The 26,874-nt window shown below is 47.9% G+C and overlaps 1 protein-coding gene and 1 long non-coding RNA gene across 5 annotated transcripts in view; one reads left to right on the forward strand and one right to left on the reverse strand.

Annotated features, from left to right (window-relative positions):
- PLCG2 (phospholipase C gamma 2) overlaps positions 1-26,874 on the forward strand; it is a 181,193-nt gene that overhangs the window by 109,479 nt on the left and 44,840 nt on the right. For all 4 annotated transcript variants that reach the window (XR_004270497.1, XM_032283879.1, XM_032283880.1 and 1 more), the window contains 9 exons: positions 1,656-1,774; positions 4,588-4,673; positions 6,345-6,465; positions 11,464-11,632; positions 16,115-16,219; positions 18,441-18,530; positions 19,169-19,344; positions 21,256-21,456; positions 23,014-23,133. Coding sequence is in view for 3 of the 4 variants with exons in the window: in XM_032283879.1 (XP_032139770.1) it covers positions 1,656-1,774; positions 4,588-4,673; positions 6,345-6,465; positions 11,464-11,632; positions 16,115-16,219; positions 18,441-18,530; positions 19,169-19,344; positions 21,256-21,456; positions 23,014-23,133 (1,187 nt within the window). In the remaining variant the exon portion in view is untranslated. The remainder of the gene's footprint in view (positions 1-1,655; positions 1,775-4,587; positions 4,674-6,344; positions 6,466-11,463; positions 11,633-16,114; positions 16,220-18,440; positions 18,531-19,168; positions 19,345-21,255; positions 21,457-23,013; positions 23,134-26,874) is intronic.
- The window catches only part of LOC116555363, a 785,279-nt gene continuing 771,548 nt past the window's right edge, over positions 13,144-26,874 (reverse strand). The window contains exon 3 of the long non-coding RNA XR_004270499.1: positions 13,144-13,206. This is a non-coding gene — a long non-coding RNA (uncharacterized LOC116555363). The remainder of the gene's footprint in view (positions 13,207-26,874) is intronic.

The following is a 26,874-nucleotide window of genomic DNA, read 5'->3' on the forward strand; positions in this document are numbered from 1 at the left end:
TCTTTCTCTCGTTCTTCCTCTAAAAAAAAAAAAAAGAAATATGATTATACAGAAAATTCACAGTAACAAAAATGATAATTACAATGGCAAATATGCAAGACTTTTTCTCATAAATTAAATACGTTCAAAAATAACTGATGGTTTTAAAAAAAAAAACATCTTTGACGGGAGGGTTGCTGCTGATTGGTTGGGGATGCAATCATATGGGTGTGGAAAATAGTGTGCTTCTGGGTGGGGCCACACGATCAGTGGGCGGTCCAGGTGGAGACATGCAAATGCCCGAAAGAATGTCTCAAAAGGCCAGCCTTAGGCTCCGCAAGAGTTATCTGTAGCAGTAACTGGGGAAGTTGCGAATCTTATAACCTCCACAAAGATGGCTGGTAACCAGTTAGTTTCCATCTTAGCAGAATTCAGGCTCCTCTCCTCCTCCTGATCTGGTCGTTTGTTAGCTTTAGAAAAGCAGTTTAGCTTTGGGGAAGGGCTGTCATTTAAACTGTAAACTAAATGTTTTCCAAAGTTAGCTTGGCCCAAGCCCAGGAATAATTAAGGGCAGTTTGGAGGTTAAAGGCAAGAGACAGGTGGGTTAGATCAGATCTCTTTCATTGTCCTAAGTTTCCTGCTGTTCTGGTTTTTGCAAAGGCAGTTTTATAGCCTTTCTTACTATTGTCTATTGACCATGCTGCCTGGGTGGGATTATAGATTTTGCCACTAGAGGGCATCTGCCACCAGGGAGAGATGAACCGTTGCAAGCACAAAAATAAAATGCGAAGGGGCCTGGGTGGTTGCAGGTCCTAGGGATGGAGGGGAGGTGGAACTGGGGAGTGCCTGCCCCCTATGAGGTCGTTCTCAGGCAGCCGAAAGTAGGCCCAGGTCGCTAAAGTCTCTTTTTCTTTCTCTCTTTCTTTTTTCTTTTTTTTTTTTTTTTTGTTAAAGGGACTAGGAATTGTAACTTGAAATTTCCTGCCTTTTCAACATTCTGATATGGGTAACACTCTGTTTCTTAAGTTGGGTAATGGATTTATAAATGTTCATGCTGCTTTTGTGCTTTAAAACGTTTATATGAGGCCGGGGGTGGTGGCTCATGCTTGTAATCCCAGCACTTTGGGAGGCCAAGGCGTTTGGATTACTTGAGGTTAGGGGTTTGAGACCAGCCTGGCCAACATGGTAAAATTCTGTCTCTACTAAAAATACAAAAATTAGTCAGATGTGGTGGTGGTGCACACCTGTTATCCCAGCTACTGAGGAGGCTGAGGCTGGAGAATCGTTTAGCCCAGGAGGTGGAGATTGCAGTGAGCCGAGATTGGGCCACTGCACTCCAGCCTGGGCAACAGAGTAAGATCTATCTCAAAAAACAAACAAACAAAAAACATCAACAACATATATATGGTAAGGATAAGCCCTTGCAGTAGCAAATATTTTAGGATAAACATTAAAAAAGAAAGTATTGTCCAGGTCCATGGAACAAACATGTCAGTGCAGCCTGTTGCAGCCTGAGCCTTCTGTATTGAAAACGTGGATAGCTGAGGTCTGGAGATTGTCTGTTGATTTCATGCCTCAGTAGCGCCTCTTGCCCTGGGTGGGCACAGACCAGAAACAAGCAGACACCATCCCTCCTGTCAGCGTCATGATTTGGTCTTCGTGTTTGACTCTTTTAGTTCCTCACATACCTGTTTTCACGAGAAAACAGCATCTGGGATGAGAAGTATGACGCTGTGGACATGCAGGACATGAACAACCCCCTGTCTCATTACTGGATCTCCTCGTCACATAACACGTGAGTTTCAGACGTGCCTGTGGTGGGCTGGGCAAGACAGAGCGCATGAGGGTTAAGGCAGGTGTCCCATGCGCTGCTCTGGTGAGCCATGTTGTGAAGCAGGTGGAGGATGTAGTGCTATATTCCTCGGACGAGAATACACAGAAGCTTCTGGAAGGAGCAGGGAACGCACCTCCCTTTTCCAGTTGGCATTGAAATAATAATCTGTTTTCTGTGGCCCTAAAAAGCTAGTAAAAACGAAAGTAACTTGGCCAGGCATGGTGGCTCAAGCCTGTAATCTCAGCACTGGGGGAGGCCTAAGTGGGCAGATCACCTGAGGTTGAGAGTTCGAGACCAGCCTGACTAACATGGAGAAACCCTGTCTCTACTTAAAATACAAAATTAGCCACCCATGGTGGCACATGCCTGTAATCCCAGCACTGTGGGAGTCCAAGGTGGGTGGCTCACCTGAGGTTGGGAATTTGAGACCAGCTTGACCAACATGGACAAACCCTGTCTGTACTAAAAATATGAAGTTAGCTGCACATGGTGGCACATGCCTGTAATCGCAGCTACTCGGGAGGTTGAGGCAGGGGAATCACTTGAACCTGGGAGGTGGAGGTTGTGGTGAGCCAAGATCGGGCCATTGTACTCCAGCCTGGGCAACAAGAGTGCAACTCTGTCTCATAAAACAAAACAAAACAAAGCAAAACAAAAAACAAAAATTGAAAGTAACTTAAAGTAACTTAGTAATTAAAGTAACTTAGAAAACTTAGTTTTTCAAGACTTGGGCATCTCACAGTGGCCACAGCAAGGCAATTCAGTGACTCATTGAATTGATTCATAAGGAGTGTGTACCCTGTGTCTGCTTAAAGCTGGGGATGCGGCTGTGAACAGGCAGGAGCAGCCTCATCCTCATGTGCTGGGAGGAAGGCCTCCACTGAAAGTTAACCACAGAGTAGGACTTGCAGAGGCGGGGAGCAGGTGGCAAGGTGAGGAGAAGTGTTTCAGACAGAGGAGCAGCATGTGCCAAGGCCCTGGGGCAGGAGCAAGTGAGAGGAGTCTGCTAAGGGTACAGTGCAGAATCCAGTAGAGCGGTGTCAGTAGGGAAGGCAGACAGGGCCAGCTGGAGCAGGATCTTGTAGGTCACCGTGAGAGCTGTCAGGGAGACCCTAACGACTTCTAACCAGAGAGCGAGATGCTCACAGGGGTCTCTTGGGATGGTTACTCTGACTGCAAAAGAGAGAAGATAAAGGATGTTGCACTGAAGTGCTGGCATTTAGTCTGTCTTACAGGGTGAGGGGTGAGGTTCTTGGGTCATGGCCCCCAGAGCTGTAGGTGGGGACTTCCCTAAGTGCCATTCCAGGGGGTCGTCTGCAACCTCTGCCTCCGTAGTTCAAGCAATTCTCCTTCCTCAGGCTCCCAAGTAGCTGGGATTACAGGTGCGCACCATCACACCCAGCTAATTTTTGTATTTTTAGTAGAGATGGGGTTTCACCATGTTGTCCAGAATGGTCTCAATCTCTTGACCTCGTGATCCATGTGCCTTGGCCTCCGAAAGTGCTTGGATTACAGGCGTGAGCCACCGCGCCTGGCTGGCAAAAGGCTTTTAACGGTGTTATGTTCCAGGCATTGGGATGGTAAAATCTCTTTCAGGGGCAAATGGATTTCATGGTTGTCTCTTCCTCACTATGCCCATCGTTTTACGAGTTTGTGTTTGTGTTGAGCCTGTGTTTCGGTGTGGTGAATTCTAGAAAACCTAGAAGACAGTTAAGAAATACAAACTTTAAAAAAAAAAAAAAAGACACTTTTTTTTTCGGTTCAAAGGCACATGTGCAGGTTTGTGACATAGGTCAACTTGGTGTCATACGGGTTTGTTGTGCAGATTATCATTACCCGGATATTAAGCCCCCTACCTGCTAGTTACTTTTCCTGATCCTCTCCCTTCTCCCACCCCCTGACAGGCCCCAGTATGAGGAACACAAACTTTTTTTTTTTGAGACAGACTTTCACTCTTGTTGCCCAGGCTTGAGTGTGATGGTGCAGTCTCAGCTCACCACACCCGCTGCCTCCCAGGTTCAAGCTATTTTCCTGCCTCAGCCTCCCGAATAGTTGGGATTACAGGTGCCCACCACCAAGCCTGGCTAATTTTTGTATTTTTAGTAGAGTCAGGATTTCACCATGTTAGTCAGGCTGGTCTTGAACTCCTGACCTCAGGTGATCCACCCACCATAGCCTCCCAAAGTGCTGGAATTACAGACATGAGCCACTGTGCCGGGCCTCAGAAAACAAACTTTAAAAAAGTGGGGGTGAATCATGGTGAGGAAGAAAGTGCATAAAAAGAGTCATTTTTACGGCGTTTTTGGTGGATCTTGTTCCTAAAATAGCTGATTCCTCTGACGGTTGCCGAATGTCTGTTCTGTGCCTGGCCTCGACCCCGGATATCAAAAGAAGTGCCCATCTCTGTTGAGACTGAGGACCCCGAGGGTGGTCATGGGGCCTTGTTAATTCATGTTCTGTAGCTTTTTTGCTTCTGACGCGGCTTGACCAGCTTCTCCTCAAAAGAGCACGTCCTCTCTACCCCACGCTTGCATTGCCCAGGTGGTCAGCAGCCACCTTCTGCGACTGTGGCCCCAGTTCAAAGCTCATGTTCAGTGTGGCTGTAGGACTGTGCATCTGTCCCAGGCCTTAGCTTTGAGTCTTTCTAGATGAAAGAACTCAGAGCTTTGGGGGTTCAGGCTGAGAAGTTCCCCCAGGACACCCTGAGGTGCAGGCTCTCCCCCCAGCCCCTGTGGTTGCCACCCCCACACGGCCACCTGCCTTATCTCCTGCAGGTACCTCACAGGTGACCAGCTGCGGAGTGAGTCGTCCACAGAGGCCTACATCCGCTGCCTGCGCATGGGCTGTCGCTGCATCGAATGTGAGTAGCTTCTTCTTGGTGGAAGTCATGCTCACGGCAAATTGAAGATAACCATGTGGTTGATGTGTGCTTTCTTTCAAATTTTAAAGAAGTTTTAGTGGACACATAAATAGCTGTGCATATTTATGGAGTTAGAGTGTGATGTTTCTTTTTCTTATTTTGTTTTTGAGACAGAGGTCCTGTCCTCTGTATCTTCTCAGCATCTTCCTGGGCTGGTATTAGAGGAAGGCAGACACCTGCTGTGTTTTGGCAGCTGGGTCCTAGGTGTGCTCAGGTACACCGTATCACCTGGATGGGGGGTCTGTGAGCAACTGTGAAAAAGAAACATCAGGGCTGGATACAGTGGCTCATGCCTGTAATACCAGCACTTTGGGAGGCTGAAGTGGGAGGATTGCATGAGGCCAATAGTTTGAGACCAGCCTGGGCGACATGGCGAGATCCTGTCATTACAAAAAGTAAAAAAAATTAGCTGTGTGTGATGGTGTGCACCTGTGGTCCCAGCTACTTGGGAGGCTGAGGTGGGAGGATTGCTTGAGCCTAGGAGGTAGAGGCTGTCATGAGCTGTGATTGTGCCACTTCACTATAGCCTGGGCAACAGAGTGAGACTCTGTGTCTCAACAGAAAAGAAGGGTCAGTTGGCATGTGTGGCTGGGCAGATGTCAGAGGCCTTATTTCCCTTCTTCCTTCTCTTAGCTTATCTGGCTCCTTTCCGGGTAGGCTGGAAGGCTCTTTCCTTCCAGCCTCCTTCTCACCAAAGGTTCATGGGTGCATTTGGCGGAGAAAAGGCAACAACTGGCTGGGTGTGGTGTTTCACGCCTGGAATCTCAGCACTGTGAGAGGTCGAGGCGGGTGGATCACTTGAGGTCAGGAGTTTGAGACCATCTGGCCAGCATGGTGAAACCGCATCCCTAAATACAAAAATTGGTTGGGTGTGGTAGTTCACATCCGTAATCCCAGCTACCTGGGAGGCGGAGGCATAAGAATCGCTTGAGTCCGGGAGGCAGAGGTTGCAGTGAGCTGAGATCGCACCACTGCCTTCTAGCTTGGGCAACAGAAGGAGTCTCTGTCTCAAAAAAAAAAAAAAAAAAAAAAAAAAAAAAAAAAGAAAAGGAAAAGGCAACCACCGTTGAGTTACGCACTAGTGCTACCAAAAGCACTCATCATGGAAGCAGTGTTTTGTAGCAGTTATTCCATAGACTCTTTTTTCATTTATGATTTTCACCTCCCGCAGGAAAAAGCAAATGTTTAAAAGTAAAGCTAGAAGCAGTCAGCTCCTGGGCCCCCCAGGAGTCAAAAAGATGGGGGCTGTTCACCTTCCACATGACCCATTTCTGTTTGAAAATTTTACTGTGAACCTTTACACATACATTTCTCATTGCTCTGTATTATTTCCACGGGCAGAAGAGGTAGTCAGGGTTTTCAACAGGTGAAGTCAGAAAATAAAACACGTGGTAAAACCTTCTTTAAAAAGAAGTGTTGAAAGTAGCTTGTCTTGGACAGCTGCCTATATTATGTAAGACCACAGGGAGACCCACGTCCTCGTGTTGGCCGTGGAGTGGAGGGAGCCTGGACGTCCGTGTCTAGTAACTGAATTGACACGTGGGCCGAGGGCTGACCTTGGGGCTGTGGGTGATCACACGTGGCGTTGAGGCTGTGCGTTTCTCCCTGTAGTGGACTGCTGGGACGGGCCTGATGGCAGGCCGGTCATCTACCACGGCTGGACGCGGACCACCAAAATCAAGTTTGATGACGTCGTGCAGGCCATCAAGGACCACGCCTTTGTGACCTCAAGGTCAGTTGGCTGATTTCTGGGTGGTTTGACTTAAAGGGGAAAGCAGGTAGGGTGGGATGGGCAGATGGGAAGACTGGCAAACACGCATAGACGCCTCCCTTCAAACTCATGAAGGACTGGGCTCCATGTTGACAGAAGCCATTGCCATCAAGTCCTCACCCATGTGTTGGCGCCCCCTGCAGGCCAAGAGTTCAAGTTGCTCCCTGGCTCTAGAGTCCTGAGGAGGCTCTGGCTAGGGAACCCTGTGGCTGCTTAGTGCTCCTGCCCACCTCCTCATTGTGCCTGGCCCCCACTTTCAGAACCCTCAAGAGAGAAAGAAAGGCCAGGCACACTGGCTCATGCCCGTAATCCCAGCAGTTTGGGAGGCTGAGGTGTGGTCACTTGAGGTCAGGAGTTTGAGAAGAGCCTGGGCAACATGGTGAAACCCTGTCTCTATCAAAAATACAAAAAAAAAAAAAAAAAAAAAAAAAAAATTAGCCTAGCTCAGTGTCATGTGCCTGTAGTCCCAGCTACTTGGGAGGTAGAGGCGGGAGGACTACCTGAACCTGGGAGGCAGAGGTTGCGGTGAGCTGAGATTGCACCGCTGTATTCCAGCCTGGGCAACAGAAGGAGACCGTCTCCAAAAAAATAAGTAAATAATAAAACAGAGAGAGAGAGAAAGAGACAAGAAAAGACAAGGAAAGCTAAAATTCCCCTTCTGTTCTAATTCTGTCTTTTCTGCCCAGTTCTACAGGCGGAATCCCAGCAACCAGTAGTGGTGGTGCTGTCGGGGGTGTTCGTATTTCTTGAATACCCCCTTGGGCCAGGCTCTGTGCTAGGCGCTTTGTACATGTGATCATCTGGATTCTTTGCCAGAAAGTGGACCTGGTCATCCTCATTTAATAGATGAGTCATCTAGGGCAAGTAGACGTTAAGTGGGTGAGAACATTTAGGTTCATTTCAAGGGTTTTTGACCCCAGGTCTGATTCTTTTCTGTCCCACCAGAAGACCTTTGTCTGGGCTGGAGGTCAATGAAATTGTTCTGCAAAGGGCCTGATGGAAATATTTCAGGTTTTCTGGGCCCTGTGGTCTCTGTTGCAGCAATTCAGCCCTGTTGCTGAAGTGCAAAAGCGGCCATGGCCAAGAGGTAAACAGATGGGCCTGGCTGTGCTCCAGTTAAAACTGGAACTACAAATTACAAAAATAGATGCAGGCCAGGTTTGGGGTGGAGGCCATAATATGCCGACTCCTGGTCTAGGTTCCTTACTATCTCTGAGAGCTGGCAAGAGGCCTTCTATAGCCACAGTGGAATGACAGTTGTCTTTTTGTTCCTTCTGGGATAGCTTAGCACTTACAAGTATGGGTTCTGAGTCCTTCTTGCTCAATTTGAATCCAGCTGTTAAGTACTAGCTTGGGCAAAGCAATTATAGTTCTGTGCTTCAATTCCCACGTTAAAAAAGAAAGGCCATCGCCGGGCGTGGTAGCTCACACCTATAGCCCTAGCACTTTTGGGAGGCCGAGGTGGGAGGATCGCCTGAAGTCAGGAGTTCGAGGCCAGCCTGACCAACATGGAGCACGCTTGTTTCTACTAAAAATACAAAAAATAAGTTGGGCATGGTGGTGGGTACCTGTAGTCTCAGCTACTTGGGAGGCTGAGGCAGGAGAATCGCTTGAACCTGGGAGGCAGAGATTGTGGTGAGCTGAGATGGTGCCATTGCACTCCAGCCTGGGCAACAAGAGCAAGACTCTGTCTCAAAAAAAAAAAAAAAAATAGAGGTGATAATTGTGTGTACCTCACAGGGTAGTTGTGAAGATTAAATGAGATGCCATATAGCAAGTGCTTAATCCTGCACCTGGAATAGAGTTAGTGTTCAGTCAATATGATTGGTTTTTTTCTTTCTTTTTTTTTGAAATGGAGTCTTATTCTGTCACTCAGGTTAGAGTGCAATGGCAGAGTCTCGGCTTCACCTTCCCAGTTAAAGCAATTCCCCTGCCTCAGCCTCCCGAGTAGCTGGGATGACAGGCACCTGCCATCATGCCTGGTTAATTTTTGTATTTTTATAGAGTCAGGGTTTCACTATGTTGGCCAGCCTCGTGTTGAACTCCTGACCTCAGGTGATCCTCCTGTCTTGGCCTCCCAAAGTGCTGGGATTATAGGTGTGAGCCACTGTGCCCTGCCTGATGGGTTGTTTTTATTGCACTGACTACAGAAATCCCTGGAGCTGGGGGGAGGTGTTGCTCTGAGACCATGCAATTATGAATTATGGATGTCTTTTCCCACTTGGCGAAAACCTTTAAATGAAGGCTTATGATTTCTCCATCACAGCATTCTCCCTCTTAGGGAGGGCCCTAACCCTTCTCAGTGCCGACCTCCACCAGGCAGTTGGAAGGAGCCTGTATTAACAGAGGCCGTTGGGTGGCTTCTTACTGCTTTGAGAATTTGCTTTCATTTTCAGGACATAAGTGCTTATGGTTGTGAGTTGATAGTTGTTCATAAAACATTATTTCATTTGTGGCTAGAGGAAGTTTTTTTTCTGGCTAAAATAGGCCTGGAATCATGTAACACCTGTAGGGCTAGAACTCTTCAATCAAACATTAATGCATTAATGTTTTTGCAGCAAAATGCATCCTTATTGGTATTAAGAGGAATTTAAAGAAATGATTGCAAGCAGTGTTCATTCACATAGTTCAGATTTTGCTGCCAGTTGAGTTTGATACCAACTTACTAGGTACCCTTTGTTTTAAAAGCTTTTGAGCTGTTGCGTTCTACTGAGGGTGTGTGGACCAGGTTGGAGGAGTGGGTTAGATCATGCTTCCCAGGAGTGATGAGGCCGTGATTTACTTGAGCTGAAACATGATTAAGGATTTTATTTTTAACACCATCTGTTTATTTTTGACTTTCCCTTCTTTTCTATCGAGCGATGTGGTTTCCTGTTGTTGGAAGTGACACAGCTGCCTTTAGAATACTTTTGTTTCATGATAATGCAATGCGTAAGCCTCAAATGGATTCTCGGTGGGGAAAAACCCCATCTATACCCTGTATTTCTTGGATAATTGGAGAAGTTTGAATATGGACTATATGTCTAATGATCATTAATTAGAGATAATTTCCTGAGGTGATATGATGTGGTTATGTCATGGGATGTTCTTGTTCTTAAGAGATACCTGTGGAGGATGTCTGCACTTCATTTCAGATGGTTCAAGAGGAAATGTAAATACATGTGCAAATGAAGTATAAACATAGGCTGGGTGCGGTGACTCACGCCTGTAATCCCAGCACTTTGGGAGCCTAAGGCGGGTGGATCACCTGAGGTGAGGATTTCGAGACCAGCCTGGCCATCATGGTGAAACCCCATCTCTACTAAAAATACAAAAAATTAGCTGGGCATGCCAACGGGAACCTGTAACCCCAGCTGCCCAGGAGGCTGAGTCAGGAGAATCACTTGAATCTGAGAGGCAGAGGTTGCAATGAGCCAAGGTTGCACCACTGTACTCTAGCCTGGGCAACAAGCGAAACTCCGTCTCAAAAAAGAAAAAAAAAATCGATTTTTCTCTTCCCTCAGGAGGAGTAGGTGTGTGTATATATGTATTTATAGGCATATATATGTATACACACTACTGATATGTGAATGTATACATACACACACGTTCACATGATATGGAAGGATACAGGTGATCTTTATTGGTGGATTCTGTAACTGTGAATTTGCCCACTCGCTAAAATTTTCTTGTAACCCCAAATCAAATCTCAAAGCACTCTGAGGTGATTTTCAGACACACATACAGTGTGGAAAATGAGACCCAGGCCATGTACACGTGTTCGGCTGAGGCCGAGCAAAGCAGCGCTCCCCTTCTTTGTCTACAGCATGAAAGCTTCAACAAGTGTCCTCTCACCATCTGTTGAGTGCCACATTTTTCCTGTTTTTGAGTCTTACCTTAGTGATTTTGCTGTACAAATGGCCCAAAGCACAGTGCTGAAGAGCTGTCTGGTGTTCCTGAGCCCTAGAAAGCTGTGATGTGCCTTATGGAGAAAACACCTGTGTCAGATACACCTTGTTCAGGCATGAATTACAGTGATGCTGGCTGTGAGCCCAATGTCAATCAACAGAATGTACCAAATCATATATCTGTAAACAGAAGCACACATAAAACAAGGTCAGATATTGATCAGCTGAGGAAAATATTGTGACCACAGACTCAAAAGGCCCTGACCTTGTTTTTCCCCTTAGGAGCAATGGCTCAGGTTTTTACCAGTCACTGTTGGTGGTGACTTTATGGACCATAACCCTCAAAGATAACAAAAATCAACTGTGGATACACACACACAAATGATCTGTAAATATACAGACACCTTATATACATATATACAAGTAACGTATGCCTATATATATATATATATATATATATAAATTACCTGTGTGTGCATATGAATAAGAATATATAAAACCAATACCCTTTATAAATACAGAAAATAAATATGCCAAAGTAGGTAGACGCGCTCATGGAACAGTGTCAGTGTCGGTGACCCTAGGTGAAGCATACATGGGTGCTCATTGCACTTTGTTTTCATCTTGTCTGTAGGTTTGAAATAAAAAATAATTAGAGACTTCTTTCTGTAAGTTTAAAGACATGAGTGGATGGAAAAAAAGAGAAAAAGTACATTGTGGGGTGTAGGAAGCAGTGCATTGTGGGGTGTGGGAAAGCAGTGCATTGTGGGGTGTGGGAAAGCAGTGCATTGTGGGGTGTAGGGAAGCAGTGCATTCTGGGATGAGGGGAAGCAGTGCATTCTGGGGTGTGGGGAAGTGCCCGAATCAGATCACAGCTGTTCTGACTCCCAGGGCTCCAGCCACCACACCCAGGATGAGGTCCTCTCCTTCTGGGAGGGCAGGTGTGGGGGACATGCCCCTAGCAACACCCAGTTTCTGTTGCCCCAGGGCTGAGCTGCCCTGGTCCCTCTGTGGGGCAGATGCAGAGATGTGCGCTCCCCCTGCCGAGCTGCCCACCGTCTTCCACCCGCAGCTTCCCAGTGATCCTGTCCATTGAGGAGCATTGCAGCGTGGAGCAGCAGCGCCACATGGCCAAGGTCTTCAAAGACGTATTTGGCGACCTTCTTCTGATGAAGCCCACGGAGGCCAGCGCTGACCAGCTGCCCTCACCCAGCCAGCTGCGGGAGAAGATCATCATCAAGGTAGGCACTCTGGGTGCTGCCGTCAGCTGTCCAGGGAGCCCAGTGGCTTGGTTCCCGGCTCCAGGTCCCATTCACCAAGCTCTGTGTCCTACTGACCCTGCTCCAGATCCCACTGCAGAGGCTCAAACCTGCTTTCCTTACTAACACTGTGACCCCAGGCAAAGTCATTAACCTTTCAGAGCCTCTGTTCTCACCAGTCTCTGGGAGAAATAACACTGGAATCCACCTGGCTAGCTTGCTGGGAGCATGATGTGAGGAAAGGTGTGCAGAATATGTGGAACTGCGCCCGTCCTGTGGCTGGTGCTACATTAAGTGCTCACTTGTTATGGTTTATTCGTTCATTGGTGAACCTTCCTCACACCCCTCTCAGCCCTATGTGAGGTGCTGGAGGTGTCCAGTGACCTGGGGGCTGTTCCTGTGATTGGAGCTTCCAGCTGGGTGTGGGAGGCAAGCAGTTGCTAGAAAAGGCTGAGTGCAGCAATAGAGCTGACGTTCCCAGTGCTGCAGGGGAGATGTGTGATTATATCTGCCTAGGGATGCCACAGTAACATTTGGATTTTGGAGTTATTGGGATGAAACGACCAGATATGCAGTGGCTTAAAGCATATAAGAGTTTATTTCTTCCCCATGGGAGGGAGAACATTCTGGGAGTTTTGAGCTCTAGCCCACAAGGTGACTGAGGGTTCCAGGGCCCCACATTCTGCTCTACCATCTCTCAGGGAAGCAGTTTTCAACCGGGGTTTCACAGACCCGCAAAGAATCCACGGTTAGAATCAGAGGGGCACATGAACTTCAGCAGAAAAAAAGTTATACCTTTAATTAACCTGTACATAAAATTTAATACTTCCTTCCATTATGAACGTTGGCGACAAGCCACTTGGGGGCTCTGTCACCAGCCGAAGTCATGAGTATTTTCATATCACATTTACAGTTGCTGCAAATATTTCAAAATAATGTTATGCTCGTCACCACTTTGGAATTATGGAGGTTATTAGATCTGCCTCTAGATCTTATTTAAGATGTTAATAAAGAAACACATCTATTAGTGTATTGCAAATACTTGCTTAATATCTTAATCGTATTTCAATATAATCGAGTTTCCTTTGTAATTTTACATATTATTAATATTCTGAGAAAGGGGCCTGTAGCCTTCCCCAGATTTTGAAGGATCTCATGACATAAAAATGGTGAAGGGGCTTTGTCCTTGTTTGTGTGGGAGAGGCTGGGTCTCAGGCACATCTGAGTTCCAGCTCAGAGCACGGGAAGTCCAAGCATGTCCAAAGCAAATGGTTTCTGGTAAGCAAGCACATGTCAGATGTGCCATCCTTTCCTCTTCTGTTCTGTGCATGAGAACTTAGTCAAGTTACCTGCAAGGGCAGTGGAACCTGGAGTCCTTGGCAGGGCAGCCTTTCATTGAAGGAGCAAGTGTGAATTTTGTTGACTTTCCACAAGCTCATGGGAAAGGATGAGCAGCTGTTTCCTAGGTATCTCAGTCCATGCAGGCAGCTATCACAAAATACCATAAGCTGAGTGGCTTATGAACAACAGGAACTGATTTCTCACTGCTCTGGAGGCTGGAAGTTGAAGGTCAGGATGTTGGTATGAGAGTCGTCTTCCAGGTTTTAGGAGGCTGACTTCTAGTTGTGTCTTCCGTGGTGGAAGGGGTGAGCTCTGGGGCTTCTGTTATTTTTAAATTTTCATTTATTAATAAACAGCCATCTGGGACATGAAGATATCTGGAGCCTCTTTTGTAAGGCCACCATTCTCCTTCATAAGGGCTCTACCCTCATACCTAATCACCTTCTGTGTTATCTATTCTCACACTGCTAATAAAGACTTACCTGAGACTGGGTAATTTATAAAGGAAAGAGGCTTAATGGATGCACATTTCCACATGGGGAGGCCTCACAATCATGGCAGAAGACAAAGGAGGAGCAAAGTCACATCTTACATGGTGGCAGGCAAGACAGCTTGTGCAGGGAAACTCCCATATATAAAACCAGATCTCATTAGACTTGTTCACTATCACGAGAACAGCATGGGAAAGACCTGCCCCCATGATTCAGTTACCTCCCACCAGGTTCCTCCCATGACACATGCGAATTATTGGAGCTACAATTCAAGATGAGATTTGGGTGAGGACACAGCCAAACCCTATCACCTTCCAGAGCCACCATCTCCAAATGCCATTACATTGGGGATTAGGTTTCAACATTATAAATTTTGGGAGGACACAGACATTCAGACCATAGCAATAGGCAGAGAAGGGGTATGTCCTTCTAGGTTGGAGGAATAACACACACAAGGGTGTGGTGGTGTCAACATGTGGTATGTACCCTAAATTGTCACTGGGCCACCAAGATGTATTGGGCACAACCCTTATGTTCCAGGAGGTCATGGTTTGGTAGGGAGACAAACCCATCCACAGAGAAACACCAAACAGTACAAGGAGCTTTGGCCATGCCCAACCAGAGGAGGGATTTTGGTGCTCCTATGGGTAAGAGCGTCAGTGTATGGGGAGTGTTTGACTAAGACCATGACCCTCAAGATACAAATGTTTTCCAAAGCGGGAGATCAGCTGTCATTGTCTTAGTCTTGCAGATGAGAAGTGTGAGGCATGGAGAAGTGCAGCCACCTGCCCGGGGTCACAATGAACAAAACAGTTGCAGTGCCGTTTGCACCTAGGCAGTTGTTTCCGGGATGCCAAGGGCTGATTCCAGCATGGTGAAGGCAGGATAAGGGGTGGAGGGAGCTCAGCCATGGAGGGTCCGTGGCTTCTCTGTCACCTGGTGGGTGAGTCTTTAGGGCAACCTAGTTGCATTTGCTCTTCCCTGCTCCCAGCTCGTTCCTTCTGTTTCCATTAGATGGTTTGCTGTATGTTCCCGGGGATTTTTCAGCTCTTGTTCTGGGATGTGAAATACTGAAGGCCCCTTTTAGAGCACCCCGTTCCCCACTCCTGATACACTGTGGCTCACTTCTTTCTATTTCAAGAAATGGGGTGGAAACAACATTGGCCACACAGTCACTGTGTATCATGCACCAGGCTAGGCACGGTCATACATATCTTCTTATTCAGCCTTGTCACGACACTGCAGGATGAATAACCTCAGCCCTAGCCCACTTTACAGATGGGGACATTGAGGTTCAGAGGTTCAGTAGCTCAGCCAGGGTCACACATTTACTGTTTGCTGAGGAAATTATTCAAGGCCAAGGTGGTCTGCCCTCAAAGCCTGTTTTCCCACGTCTTTATCATGCTGCCATTTAGGACACTGAGGTCCTGCCTCACTGTTGACACTTACCTTTCATGTTCTTTGACTTATGGGATCCCACAGGGTCTGTCACATCCCCATTTTACGAGACAGATGACTGAGACTCTGATGATGACTCAGCCAAGGTCACATGGCCGGTAAGGTAATAGGCCCTGAATTCAAATCTGGATCTGACTCTCATCCTGAGCTTCTTTGCCAGGTTACATGACCCTCAGCTTATAGACTCTTGGCTGAATGGGAGACCAGTTATCGTCACTGTCTTAATCTTGCAGATAAGAAGGCTTAGGATCAGAGAAGTGCAGCCACTTGCCTGGGGTCACCCAGCTGGTAGAATAGCTGCAGTGCTGTTTGCACCCAGGTCACCTTAGTCTAATCTCCAGTGGGTCCCGCCTGTTCCCTCTGGACTGCAGCCTGCCTTTCCCCCTGTGTGCTGGGGAAGGCTGGGCACATGGGGTGTCATTTATTCACTGAGTGTCTACCAAGCACTTACTGTCTGCCAAGTGCTCTTCTAGCACAGGAGACTCAACTGCAAGCAAAAGAGCAACCCTTCCCTCATGGGGCTTATATTCTAGCAGGGAAGACAGAAGACAAACACATGGTGTGTGTGGGGCTAGGAATGTGCGATGAATAAAGCTGGCCGGGGGCTAGAGAGTGGCAGGGCGGGAAGGGGAGTGTGGGCTATTTTTATTTATTTTGTTTCATTTTTATGTATTTTACTTTATTTTATTGGGACAGAGTCTTGCTCTGTCACCCAGGCTGGAGTGCAGTGGCGCAGTCTCAGCTCTCTGCAACCTCCACCTCCCAGGTTCAAGCGATCTTCCTGTTTCAGCCTCCCAAGTAGCTGGGATTACAGGCATGTGCCACCACACTCAGCTGATTTTTGTAGTTTTGTAGGGATGGGTTTTCGCCATGTTGGCCTGGCTGGTCTCAAACCCCTGAACTCAAGTGATCTGTCTGCTTCAGCCTCTCAAAGTGATGGGATTATAGGAGTGAGCCACTTGCACCCAGCAGGTATGGGCTATTTTTAGATCAAGCTGTAAGAAAAGCTCTCCTTCCTCGTTCAAGGTAACCTGGAGTGCAGAGCTGAACAGCCTGAGGGTGAGGCCAGGCAGTGCAAAGGCCCTGGGTGGGAAGAGGCAGATGAAGGCTGTTGGCTCGAAGACCTAAACTTGGGTCTCTGTGGAGACAGCCTGTGTGTATGTTTTCTCCTCAGCATAAGAAGCTGGGCCCCCGAGGTGACGTGGATGTCAACGTGGAGGACAAGAAGGATGAACACAAGCAACAGGGAGAGCTGTACATGTGGGATTCCATCGACCAGGTGGGCGTCGGTCCCTTCCCGCAGCCACTGTGGCCACCGCACTCACAGCTACTTCTCGGAGCCCTGCTGGGAGCTCAGAATATGCCTGTCTTACTCCCATTTTCAGTCAAGTCAGTTTTTGCCATGCAGATTTACTTTCCTACTTAAACTTTATTTATTTGTTTTGTGGGACAGGGTCTCACTCTGTCGCCCAGGCTGGAGGGCAGTGGTGTGATCACGGCTCACTGCAGTCTTGACCTCTGAGGCTCAAGTGATCCTCCCGCCTCAGCCTCCCTGAGTCACTGGGACAGCAGGTGCGCACCACCAGTGGCCCAGGCTGATGTTTTGTATTTTTGCAGAGATAGGATTTAGTCATGTTGCCTAGGCTGATTTCAAACTCCTGGGCTCAAGCGATCCTCCTGCCTTGGCCTCCCAAAGTGCTGAGATTCTAGGTGTGAGCCACTAAGCCTGGCCGACATTATTTTTCTTTTCCTTTTTTTTTTTTTTTAAGCGGAGTCTCACTCTGCTGCCCAGGCTGAAGTGCATCTCGGTTCACTGCACCCTCCACTTTCCAGGTTCATACAATTCTCCTGCCTCAGCCTCCCGAGTAGCTGGGACTACAGGTGTGCAACAGCATGCCCGGCTAATTTTTAATTTTTAGTAGAGACAGGGTTTCACCGTGTTAGCCAGGATGGTCTTGATCTCCTGACCTCATGATCTGCCTGCCTTGGCCTCCCATAGTGTTGGGATTACAGGTGTGAGCCACCACGGCTTCCCAAAGGAAGCCCGGCCTTCCTTTTGCATTTTTAATGTTTTATTTTGAAATAATTTTAGATTCAATGTAATATGTTTATGTACACACACAAATAGTATGGGATACTTCCATCTACCCTTACCCAGCTTCTCCAAATATTATTAATAACATCCTACATAACCATAGCATAATCGGCACAATCAGGAAACTGACATTGGTAGAATACTAATAACTAGTTTATAGACTTTATTTCACTGTTACCACTGTGTCCACTTGGGCTTGTTTTCTGGTCCAGGATCCAGTACCTGGTGCTTCTGTGCGTTTAGTTTGTCCTGACTCCCTCATGTCCCCCAGTCTAGGGTCGTTCCACCAGAAACCTTATTTTTCAGGCTGTAATGCTGCTTCTATCCCTTTACCTGTCGTGTATATCCATTTTCACTATATTTTTACTTGTCTGTTCTTATATCCTAGATACCGTTATATCAACAGCAATATTTATTTATTTTAGATAGTCTTGCTCCATTGCTCCGGCTAGAGTGCAGTGGTACAATCTCAGCTCACCGCAAACTCCACCTACCAGGTTCAAGTGATTCTTGTGCCTCAGCTTCCTGAGTAGCTGGGACCACAGGTGTGCACCACCACACCCTGCTCATTTTTATAGTCTTAGTAGAAATGGTGTCTCACCATGTTGGCCAGACTGGTCTTGAACTCCTGATCTCAAGTGATCCGCCCACCTCGGCCTCCCAAAATGCTGGAATTACCGGCGTGGGCCACCATGCCTGGCCAAAAAAAAAAAAAAAAAAAAAAAAAAAAAAAAAAACAAAGAATTAAGTTGGGCCAGGCGTGGTAGCTCATGCCTGTAATCCTAGCACCTTGGGAGGCCAAGGCGGGCAGATCACAAGGTCAGGAGATTGAGACCATCCTGGCCAACATGGTGAAACCCTGTCTCTACTAAAAATACAAAAATTAGCTGGGCATGATGATGTGCACCTGTAATCCCAACTACTTGGGAGGTTGAAGCAGGAGAATCGCTTGAAGCCGGGAGGCAGAGGTTTCAGTGAGCCAAGATATCACACCACTGCACTCCAGCCTCCTGACAGAGTGAGACTCTGTCTCAAAAAAAAAAAGGAATTAAATCACAAGTAAATGTTGAAGGTAAGGTTTCTAGCAAACTGGCCAGAAAATCCTGAAAGCCTCAAAAGGTAGATGGAATAGAAAAGGAAATAATGAGGAGTTGTACCTACCTTAGACACATGGATTTTAAAAGTCCAAAAAAATACTGAAAGAAGTTCAAAACAAACACATCAATGTTTTAAAAAAGAAATGCCTTGAAGGGAATTGAATTCAGTGAAGTCACCACAAATGTCTATGGAACTGGGAAAAGCACATCCATGGTAGATGCTGGGGTGATGCCCTGCAGGGCTCCTGGGCACCAGAGTTCATGAGGTAGAGACTTTGGGGGGCACTAATACCAGTTTTACTTTCTAGAAATGGACTCGGCACTACTGCGCCATCGCCGATGCCAAGCTGTCCTTCAGTGATGACATTGAACAGACTGTGGAGGAGGAAGTGCCCCAGGTAGGGGGAGGCCCTAGCCACATAGGGAGGAGGTCCCCAGGGGCTCCCAAGGAGCAGCCAGCCCCTGGGACCTCCTTCCCATGTGGCTTCTCTGGCCAGCTGCAAGAGGATTCTCACCTGAAGATGCTGCTGCTACTCTGGGTACCATGGCCCGGCTAGCTTGTCTCTGATTGGCTGGCTCCACTAGGTGCTTTAACCAATGATGTTCAAGATGCTTTCCTATTCTCTGAAGTGCCTGATTGGCCTTAGATGGAGGCCGATGTTCTGGGTTGGTCCCAGATTTGCTGTTCCCCTCTTCTCCAGTTGTGGTCATCTTTCCCACTGTTTCTTTCTGTAGCCCCAGGGCATCATGGCTCTGAGACTTCCAAAGAACAGAATGGAGGGCTGTGCTGGAAACCCCTCACTCCATGTCTCAAAATGCCAGGAGGCCACCATAAATGAGGGCTCTCAGGAGTGGGGAGGCACACGGAGGAGGATTGTGGGTGCTGTTTTCCCGGACTTCTTTGAGTGAGGACTGGCTGAGCTGGCCTGTCTATGTTATCTGGTGCCCTGGGTCAAGGTGAGGCAGAGGTGCTTGTCTAGTGATACTGGGGTTTGGTCCAAGGCTTTCAGAAACCCCTCCTCTCTTTGTGGCCCAGGATATACCCCCAACAGAGCTGCATTTTGGGGAGAAATGGTTCCACAAGAAGGTGGAGAAGAGGACGAGTGCTGAGAAGTTGCTGCAGGAATACTGCATGGAGACAGGGGGCAAGGATGGCACCTTCCTGGTTCGGGAGAGCGAGACCTTCCCCAATGACTACACTCTGTCCTTCTGGTAACGTCCCTGACCCAGGGAATGCCTACCTTCTCCTCCACACTGGCCAGATGAGGTGGGGTGGTGAGTGGCTCTAGCTCAGGTAGGAATCGTAGGTTGAGACCCGAAACCCAGCCTTCATTTGTTGGGCTCTGCTAGGCCGGGAGAAGGATGAGCTGGGTGTGACTCACCTGGGCACAGTAATCCAGATTAGTGAGATTTCAAGGCAATATTTTTAAAAATCAAAAGGAATGCAAAAAAGTCCGTAGTGAACAAAATATCAACATTTTAAAGAAAGACAGCATTTGACCCCAGTCTTAGATGATGAGGCCTCACTCACCTCCCCGATCCCGGCCCTGGAGTGGGTCCAGTGGTTCTGGATGATTCAGCCAAACTCCTAGCATCTCTGTCTCCTCTGTAAAAGGGGGACTGTAGGGCTGTTTTTACGAAGCTGTCATGGACTGTGATGAGCTTGTGCGTTCATTTGTCCACTCACTCATCCATGTCTCCGTGCATTAAAAGACACTTCTTGAAGGCGTACTCTGTGCTAGGCGCAGTACTTACACCAGACAGACAATGTCTTTGTCCTCCTGGACATTATGTTCTCTTTTGAGGGAGATGGGCAGTGAAAAAGTAGTCAAACAAATGATATACAAGTATAGTTGTGATGAGTGCAGTGAAACAAGGCAAGATAAAGGGACATCCCTCCCTTTATTGAGGCGGTTTAATGTGAGTTGGGGGGATTTATGAAAGTCTGTGAGAGAAGGCTCTGATGCCATGATGTGAGGAATGGTCAGGAAAACCTTCCTGAAATAAGGCAAGACCTGAAGGAGGGAAATTATAATACTGTCACTTAAAAAAAATGGTGATAGGGTCTTGCTCTGTTGCCTAGGTTGTAGTATAGTGGTGTGATCTCAGTTCGCTGAAGCCTCAAACTCCTGGGCTCAAGCAATCCTCCTACCTCAGCCTCCTAAGTAGCTGAGACTACAGACACATGCCACTAGACCTGGATAATTTTTAAAATTTTTTGTAGAGCTGGGGTCTCACTGTGTTGCCCAGGCTGGTTTCGAACTCAGCTCAAGCAATCCTCTGGTCTCGGCCTTCTAAAGTGCTGGGATTACAGCTGTAAGCCAGTGCACCTGGCTGAAAATTAGCATACTAATAACATGTAAATACTAGTAGTAGTGGACGCCAAAGTGATGCTTACTGTGTGCAGGGCAGCATTCCAGACACCGTGTATATGTGGTCTCGTTTACTCTTCGGGACGCCTCTTTGGGGTGGCCAGACTTACTGTCCCTGTCAGACCTCTAGGGTGATAATAACACCACGGCTCAGATAGGATGGGTGACCTGCTCTGGGACACTTGGCTCATACGTGGCAGAGCTGGGATTTGAATCCAGGCATCCTGGCTCTAGAGAAGCCGTAGATTAAAGGGGGTGTTGGGAGGTGGGGGAAGTAGGTAGAATGTTCTGGAATCCAGGCTCAGGGTGTAGGCCCTGTGTCTTTACTTATTTAGTTTTTTGAGGTGGAGTTTTGCTGTGTTTCCCAGGCTGGAGTGCAGTGATGTGATCTTGGCTCACTGCAACCTCCACCTCCCAGGTATAAGCGATTCTCCTGCCTCAGCCTCCCTAGTAGCTCGGATTACAGGCAAGCGCCACCACCCTCGGCTGATTTTTGTATTTTTAGTAGAGATGAGATGTCACTGTGTTGGCCAGCTGGTCTTGAACTCCTGACCTCAGGTAATCCACCCATCTTGGCCTCCCAAAGTGTTGGGATTACAGGCGTGAGCCACTGTGCCGGGCCTCCTGTGTCTGCTCTGGGAGCAGAGGGAAGGTCGTGTGGCTGCATGTGATGTCTCCGCTTCTGAGGCCTTGGCTGTGGCAATGGCCCTGCGTGTCCTCTCCCAGCACTGATGGCATCCTCTCTCTGCAGGCGGTCAGGCCGGGTCCAGCACTGCCGGATACGCTCCACCATGGAGAATGGGACCCTGAAGTACTACCTGACTGACAACCTCACCTTCAGCAGCATCTACGCCCTCATCCAGCACTACCGCGAGACGCACCTGCGCTGTGCCGAATTCGAGCTGCGGCTCACGGACCCTGTGCCCAACCCCAACCCCCACGAGTCCAAGCCGTACGTGTCTGAGGGTGGAGCAGGAGGCAGGTGGTGGTCGGGTTATCTCTACCAGGTGGAGAAGCTGGCCTGGTGATTCAGCTGGGCCAGACCCCCAGGACACCCTTGCTCCGGCCCACCAGGGTCTCAAAATTGCAAAGGTGCCGGTTTCCAAATTCCTGGCACCATGACCCATGTCCTTTTCTCTTTTCTTTCTTTCTTTCTTTCCCTCTCCTCTCTCCTTTCCCTTTGTTCTGCTTTATCTTCATAGCCCTGAAGCTTTGGGCTTTGATTTCCAGAGGGTCATTCTGACCAGGGATATCTTCCTACCTTTCAGAGCTCTTTTCTGTTTGTTCTGCAAGTGAACAAGGAAACAATAATTGTAAAGGTCTCCCTTTGATTTTTTAATCTAGTGAAATGAGTATCAGGGTAGGCTTTGCAAAGGGTCAACACATTCTGGGAATTAAAAAAAAAAAACATTTTTTAAGCAGAAAGCGGCTAAAATGTACATTTCTGTGGAGGCCGTATTACTTAAAACGACTTCTTTTTTTTTCGCTTTTTCTGTCAAATTTTCCTATGGATTGCTTTTAAAACTTGGTGTTTCTCATTTTAAGAAATAACCCGAAAACAACCCCAAACCCTCTGAAACTCCTACTGTGCCCTCTGCCTCCCATTCCCTGAGACACGTGGCAATAACTGTGCTTTCCTGGGAGCCTGGCCTTTCAGCTTTGGGCTGCTTAGGTGGATGAAGATAAATCAATTTTCTGAGACTGGGTGGTGCTGTGTTGCCCAGGCTGGGGTGCAGTGGAACAGTCAAGGATCACTGCAGCCTCGAGCTCCTGGGCTCAAGTGATCCTCCTACCTCAGCCTCCTGAGTATCTGAGACTACAGGTGTGTGCCACCATGCCCAACTAATTTAATTTTATTGTTTATTTGTTTGTTTGTTTATTTTGAGACTGAGTCTTGTTCTGTCTCCCAGGCTCGAGTGCAGCGGCACAATCACGGCTCACTGCAACCTCTACCTCCCAGGTTCAAGTGATTCTTGTGCCTCAGCCTTCCAGATAGCTGGGATTACAGGCGCATGGCACCAGGCCTGGCTAATTTTTGTATTTTTAGTAGAGGAGGGGTTTTACCATGTTAGTCAGGCTGGTCTCAAACACCTGACTTCAAGCAATCCATCTGCCTTGGCCTCCCAAAGTGCTGGGATCATAGGCGTGAGCCACTGCGCCTGGCCTATTTTGTTTTTTATAGAGATGGGGTCCCATTGTGCTGGCCAGGCTAGTCCCATACTCCTGACCCCAAGTGATCCTCCGGCCTCAGCCTCCCGAAGTGCTGAGATTTCAGGTGTGAACCACTGTGCTTGGCCCGGTGTATTATTTTGGTCTTGAAACAGACCCACGGTGTCTCCCACTGTTCTCTTCACAAATTGCTCTTTTCTGAGGTGTCTCTGGCTGGGGAAGCCCACTGTGTGATTTCCCTGGTCGTTGTCACTGGCGCCATTATGTTGTCCTCTGTGGGTGGCCCACTGACTGCCCGGAGACCGCTCACCTGGCCGTTTTCCCTGGCCCTGTGCTGCAGGTGGTACTATGACAGCCTGAGTCGCGGAGAGGCAGAGGACATGCTGATGAGGATCCCCCGGGATGGGGCCTTCCTGATCCGGAAGCGAGAGGGCAGCGACTCCTACGCCATCACCTTCAGGTGGGTGAAAGGGTGGGAGGCACATGCCCTCCAGAGGGGCTTGGCAAGGATAGATGTGGACAGCCAAGGGGGAGCTTCGGGTGGGAGCTCACTTGTAGTGTCCCCCCCCCCCAGCATCAGTGACAGTGACAATACCCACAGCAAAAGCCACTGTGAGAATGTGCATTCCAGCATACCAGGCACAGTCTGTGTTCTCCAGGGCAGCACGTTCTGTAGTAACTCACTTTGGCTTCCAGTAACTGTGGGGTTGACATGACCATGACCCGTATTTCTCAGAGGAGGAAACTGAGGCACACCAAGATGAAATAACTTGCTGAAGCATGTAGCCAGTGATTGCTGGAGCTGGGATTTGAGCCTATGCAGCCCAGGCCTGTGATGATACAGGTCTGGCTTCCTCCTATCTGCAGCTGCTGCCCAGCGTCCTCTAGGCCTGTGATTCTCTAATTTTACCCCAAAACACCAGATTTCCCCACTTCCATGAATGACAAGGAGCAGGGTAGTGACTCAGACTCCGTATATCCTACTGTCCCTCCGTCTCCCCAGCCCCAGGATTTCCGCTGTGTATTCTTATGGCGGTAACAGTCTGCCATATGTTGAGTGCCTCACTGTGTTCTAGACACTGGGCTGCCTTCAAGGCCTCATCTGATGGAATCCTTTGCTACAGCCTGTGAGAGGTAGGTCTAGTTATTACAAGTGAGGAAATAGGCCTAGAGAGGTTAAGTGACCTGGCTGGAGTCACACAACCTCATAGTCAACTAAGTCTGAGGTTCAGATTCCAAAGCCTAAGCTCTTTACTCCAGAGTCTCCAGCCAGAGGCCTGGGGGCTGAATCAGGCCTGCGGACGTCTTTCGTATGCTGATGTGAAAAATGGAGCAATTTCACTGAAAAACTCAGAGTGCTTCTAGTGAAAAACAGGAGGCAGTGGATGCTCTGGGTCTGTGTTTCCACGCAGGCGTGGTGGCGCCAGCCGCATGAGCTGATGTAGGGTGTGTGGTTTGCCCGTCCCCACTCCTCTCTCCATTCCCTCTGCCTTAGCCCCATCCCCTGGCGACCCTGCCAGGCAGTGCCTGGACGTCTGGATTTTCCTTCTTCCTTGCCTGGACCACTATGCCTGAGCCACCTCCCTGGGGACTGTGGTGATGGTCATTATCACTGAAGTTTACTGAGGACCTACTGCGTGCTAGCTCCGGCCACAGAGCAGCCTCCCACCGGCATGGCTCTTCTCTACTCTGTGTTCCCAAGAGGTGGCCTGCGCTCCTCAGAATTGGTGCCTCTGCCCTTTGTTCTTTTCCTTTGCCTCATCAGCCTGGTTGAGGATCAGGTGTGTTCACTCCGCTGTGCACGGATTGAAGGCCTGCTGTATACCCCGGGCTGGGTGTCGGCACTCCCACTGTGCTATTATTCGGTGCAGTGATGGCAACTAAACTCAACTGGCTGAAACAAAAATGGTGGGGACTTGTTGGCTGCAAAGTGAGATGCCCAAGAGGTAAGGCAGCTCAGCCACACCCAGATTTGGGCCTCAGCTGACAGCGGTCAGGGTGGTACCTATGGCATTATTCTCCGTCAGCTTCCTCCTCAGGTGGCTATACCTTGGGCCACCAGGACAGTGTCTGGCAGAAAGGATGGCCCCCTCCCTGAGCCAGGTGCCGTGATTCTGACTAGCCATCTGGGGATGAGGTTGGGGTCACTTCAATGGGATCAGGTGAATGAAGAGGTAGGGTGGGTCCTCAGGTTGATTGCCTGACTTATGTACACACCCCATTCACTTTGTGAGCCTATCTTCCCCATGAGTTTGGAGGTGTCTTGAGAATGGAAGTTTTTATTTTGTAGGAATTAATAGATGTTCGGTGAGCACCTACTGTGTGACGGGCCCTGTACTGGGCTCCAGAAATGCAGGAAATAGTCCAGTTCTTGCTCTCTCAGACTAATGACTTGGCAGGAATGAGAGACATCACCTTTCGTCAAGTGTGTCGTGCTTTGGACCTGCTCCTGCTTATGTAACATTGGCTGGGATGTAGTTGGTGGCTGGTGAACTCTGACTTAATGAATCAATCAGAAAGGATGGCATCTCCCCACACCCCACTGTCAGGGAAGCTCAGCCCTCACAGTGTTTCTCAAAGAGGAGGGCGTGAGGACTTTCCTGTCTTGGGATGTTGAACTTCCCTGGTCTCCACCCACTTCATGTCTATGTCATTGTAACAATAAAAAATGCCACCCCCATCCCTGCCCCAGGAAACACACTTTTTCAAATGCTCTCTGTTCAGGATGTGGGTTGAGGTGTCACTGTCTTTTATTGAGAAGCACTGAGGAGATTTGGGCACATAAGGAAATCAGTGTAATATTTCATGGTAAGTGCTACAAAGGGAAGCTCCGGCAGGGTGGCAGAGAGTGAGTAGGAGCTCTCCAGGGGAACGAACTGGGAATTTGTACCAGGCAGTGGGGGAACATAAGTCTGGAGGAACTTCTCCTCCTTGACCTCTGCATATTTGTAGAGTGCCTCTCCTGTGCCAGGCACTGATCTGGGCTCTGGGGATGTATACTGAACTTCTGGATAGATTTTCCCAGTAGAAGAGAAACACCTGCTTTCAGTTCCTCAAATGAAGTGTTGAAGTGGTTGCCTCGTTGTGTTTTGTGGAAAGCATCTCTTGGGCAGGATGAGGGGCTTCTCAGCTCAGACCTCAGGCCCTGGCACCATGGCATCCACGCTCCAGGAGGTTGGAAGATGCAACTCCTCTTCCAGCCCTGTTCCCATCTCCCCTTTTGATTCTCTCTTCTCCCAGGGAAGTTAGTTGTGGCTTGATTTTAGTTATGTTTTCCAAATCATTCACTTACTGAGTCCTGCCTCAGTGCCAGACACAAAGCCGAAGGCTTGCCCCGAATCACTGAATGGGTGATGGTCCTAAAGCTCCCCATGCAATAGGGGTTGTGGATCCCCGATGGTGTGGATTGGGAAACTGAGGCTTAGGAGTTCTCGGAGGAAGGAGCCAGAACCTGACCCCAGCTCTCTACCTCTGCACTGAGAGCTCTTGCCCTGAGGAGCTCTTATAAAAAGTTTTAAAATTAATTTTCAATTACTTGAATATTGTAGGAAGATATGCTCTTTATAAAAAATTAAGACATTACAGTCAAGGCTAAAGCCCTCTGTGGTCCTTCTAATCTTAATAGAGATGTCCCGGTAGAAAGCACAGTTTTCAAATTGGTGTCTCCATCTAGACATTTAAAAAATACATACATATTTATATATGTCTGTACTTATGGAAAACATATAGTGCCGTTTTGTGTGGGTTTTTTTGTTCTCTTTTTTAAAAAAAATACAAATGGGAGCATTCTGCAGCTTTGCTACTCAGCAGTGTTTCTTTTCCTTCCTCTGTTTTGTTTTTAGAAGGGATAAATATTTAATAAAATACTGCTGCAAGTAAATCACTGAAGGAAAAGTCTTCTAGCATTTTGTTTTTACAGGACTTTTTGAAGAAATGGCTTAAAAGAATATATTTTTTTCAAAAGATTGGAAATCCTTTTAAAAAAGAAAAAATCTTTAAACCATAAAAAAGTCTCTACAGTGCAAAAAATTCCTTTTATTTTTTCCCCTGCCATGCAAAATTATGAAGAGTGGTGTGCCCATAGAAACTGTGCCTCTAGATGTTTTTCCTATTTATTTGACAAATAGAAGTTGTATATATGTATTATGTCCATGTATACATATTTTAAAATATGTATACATGTTGAAATGGCTAAATTGAG

The sequence above is a fragment of the Sapajus apella genome, unplaced genomic scaffold, assembly GCF_009761245.1.
Source record: "Sapajus apella isolate SASKATOON/1434 unplaced genomic scaffold, GSC_monkey_1.0 scaffold15, whole genome shotgun sequence".
Lineage (NCBI taxonomy): Eukaryota > Metazoa > Chordata > Mammalia > Primates > Cebidae > Sapajus > Sapajus apella.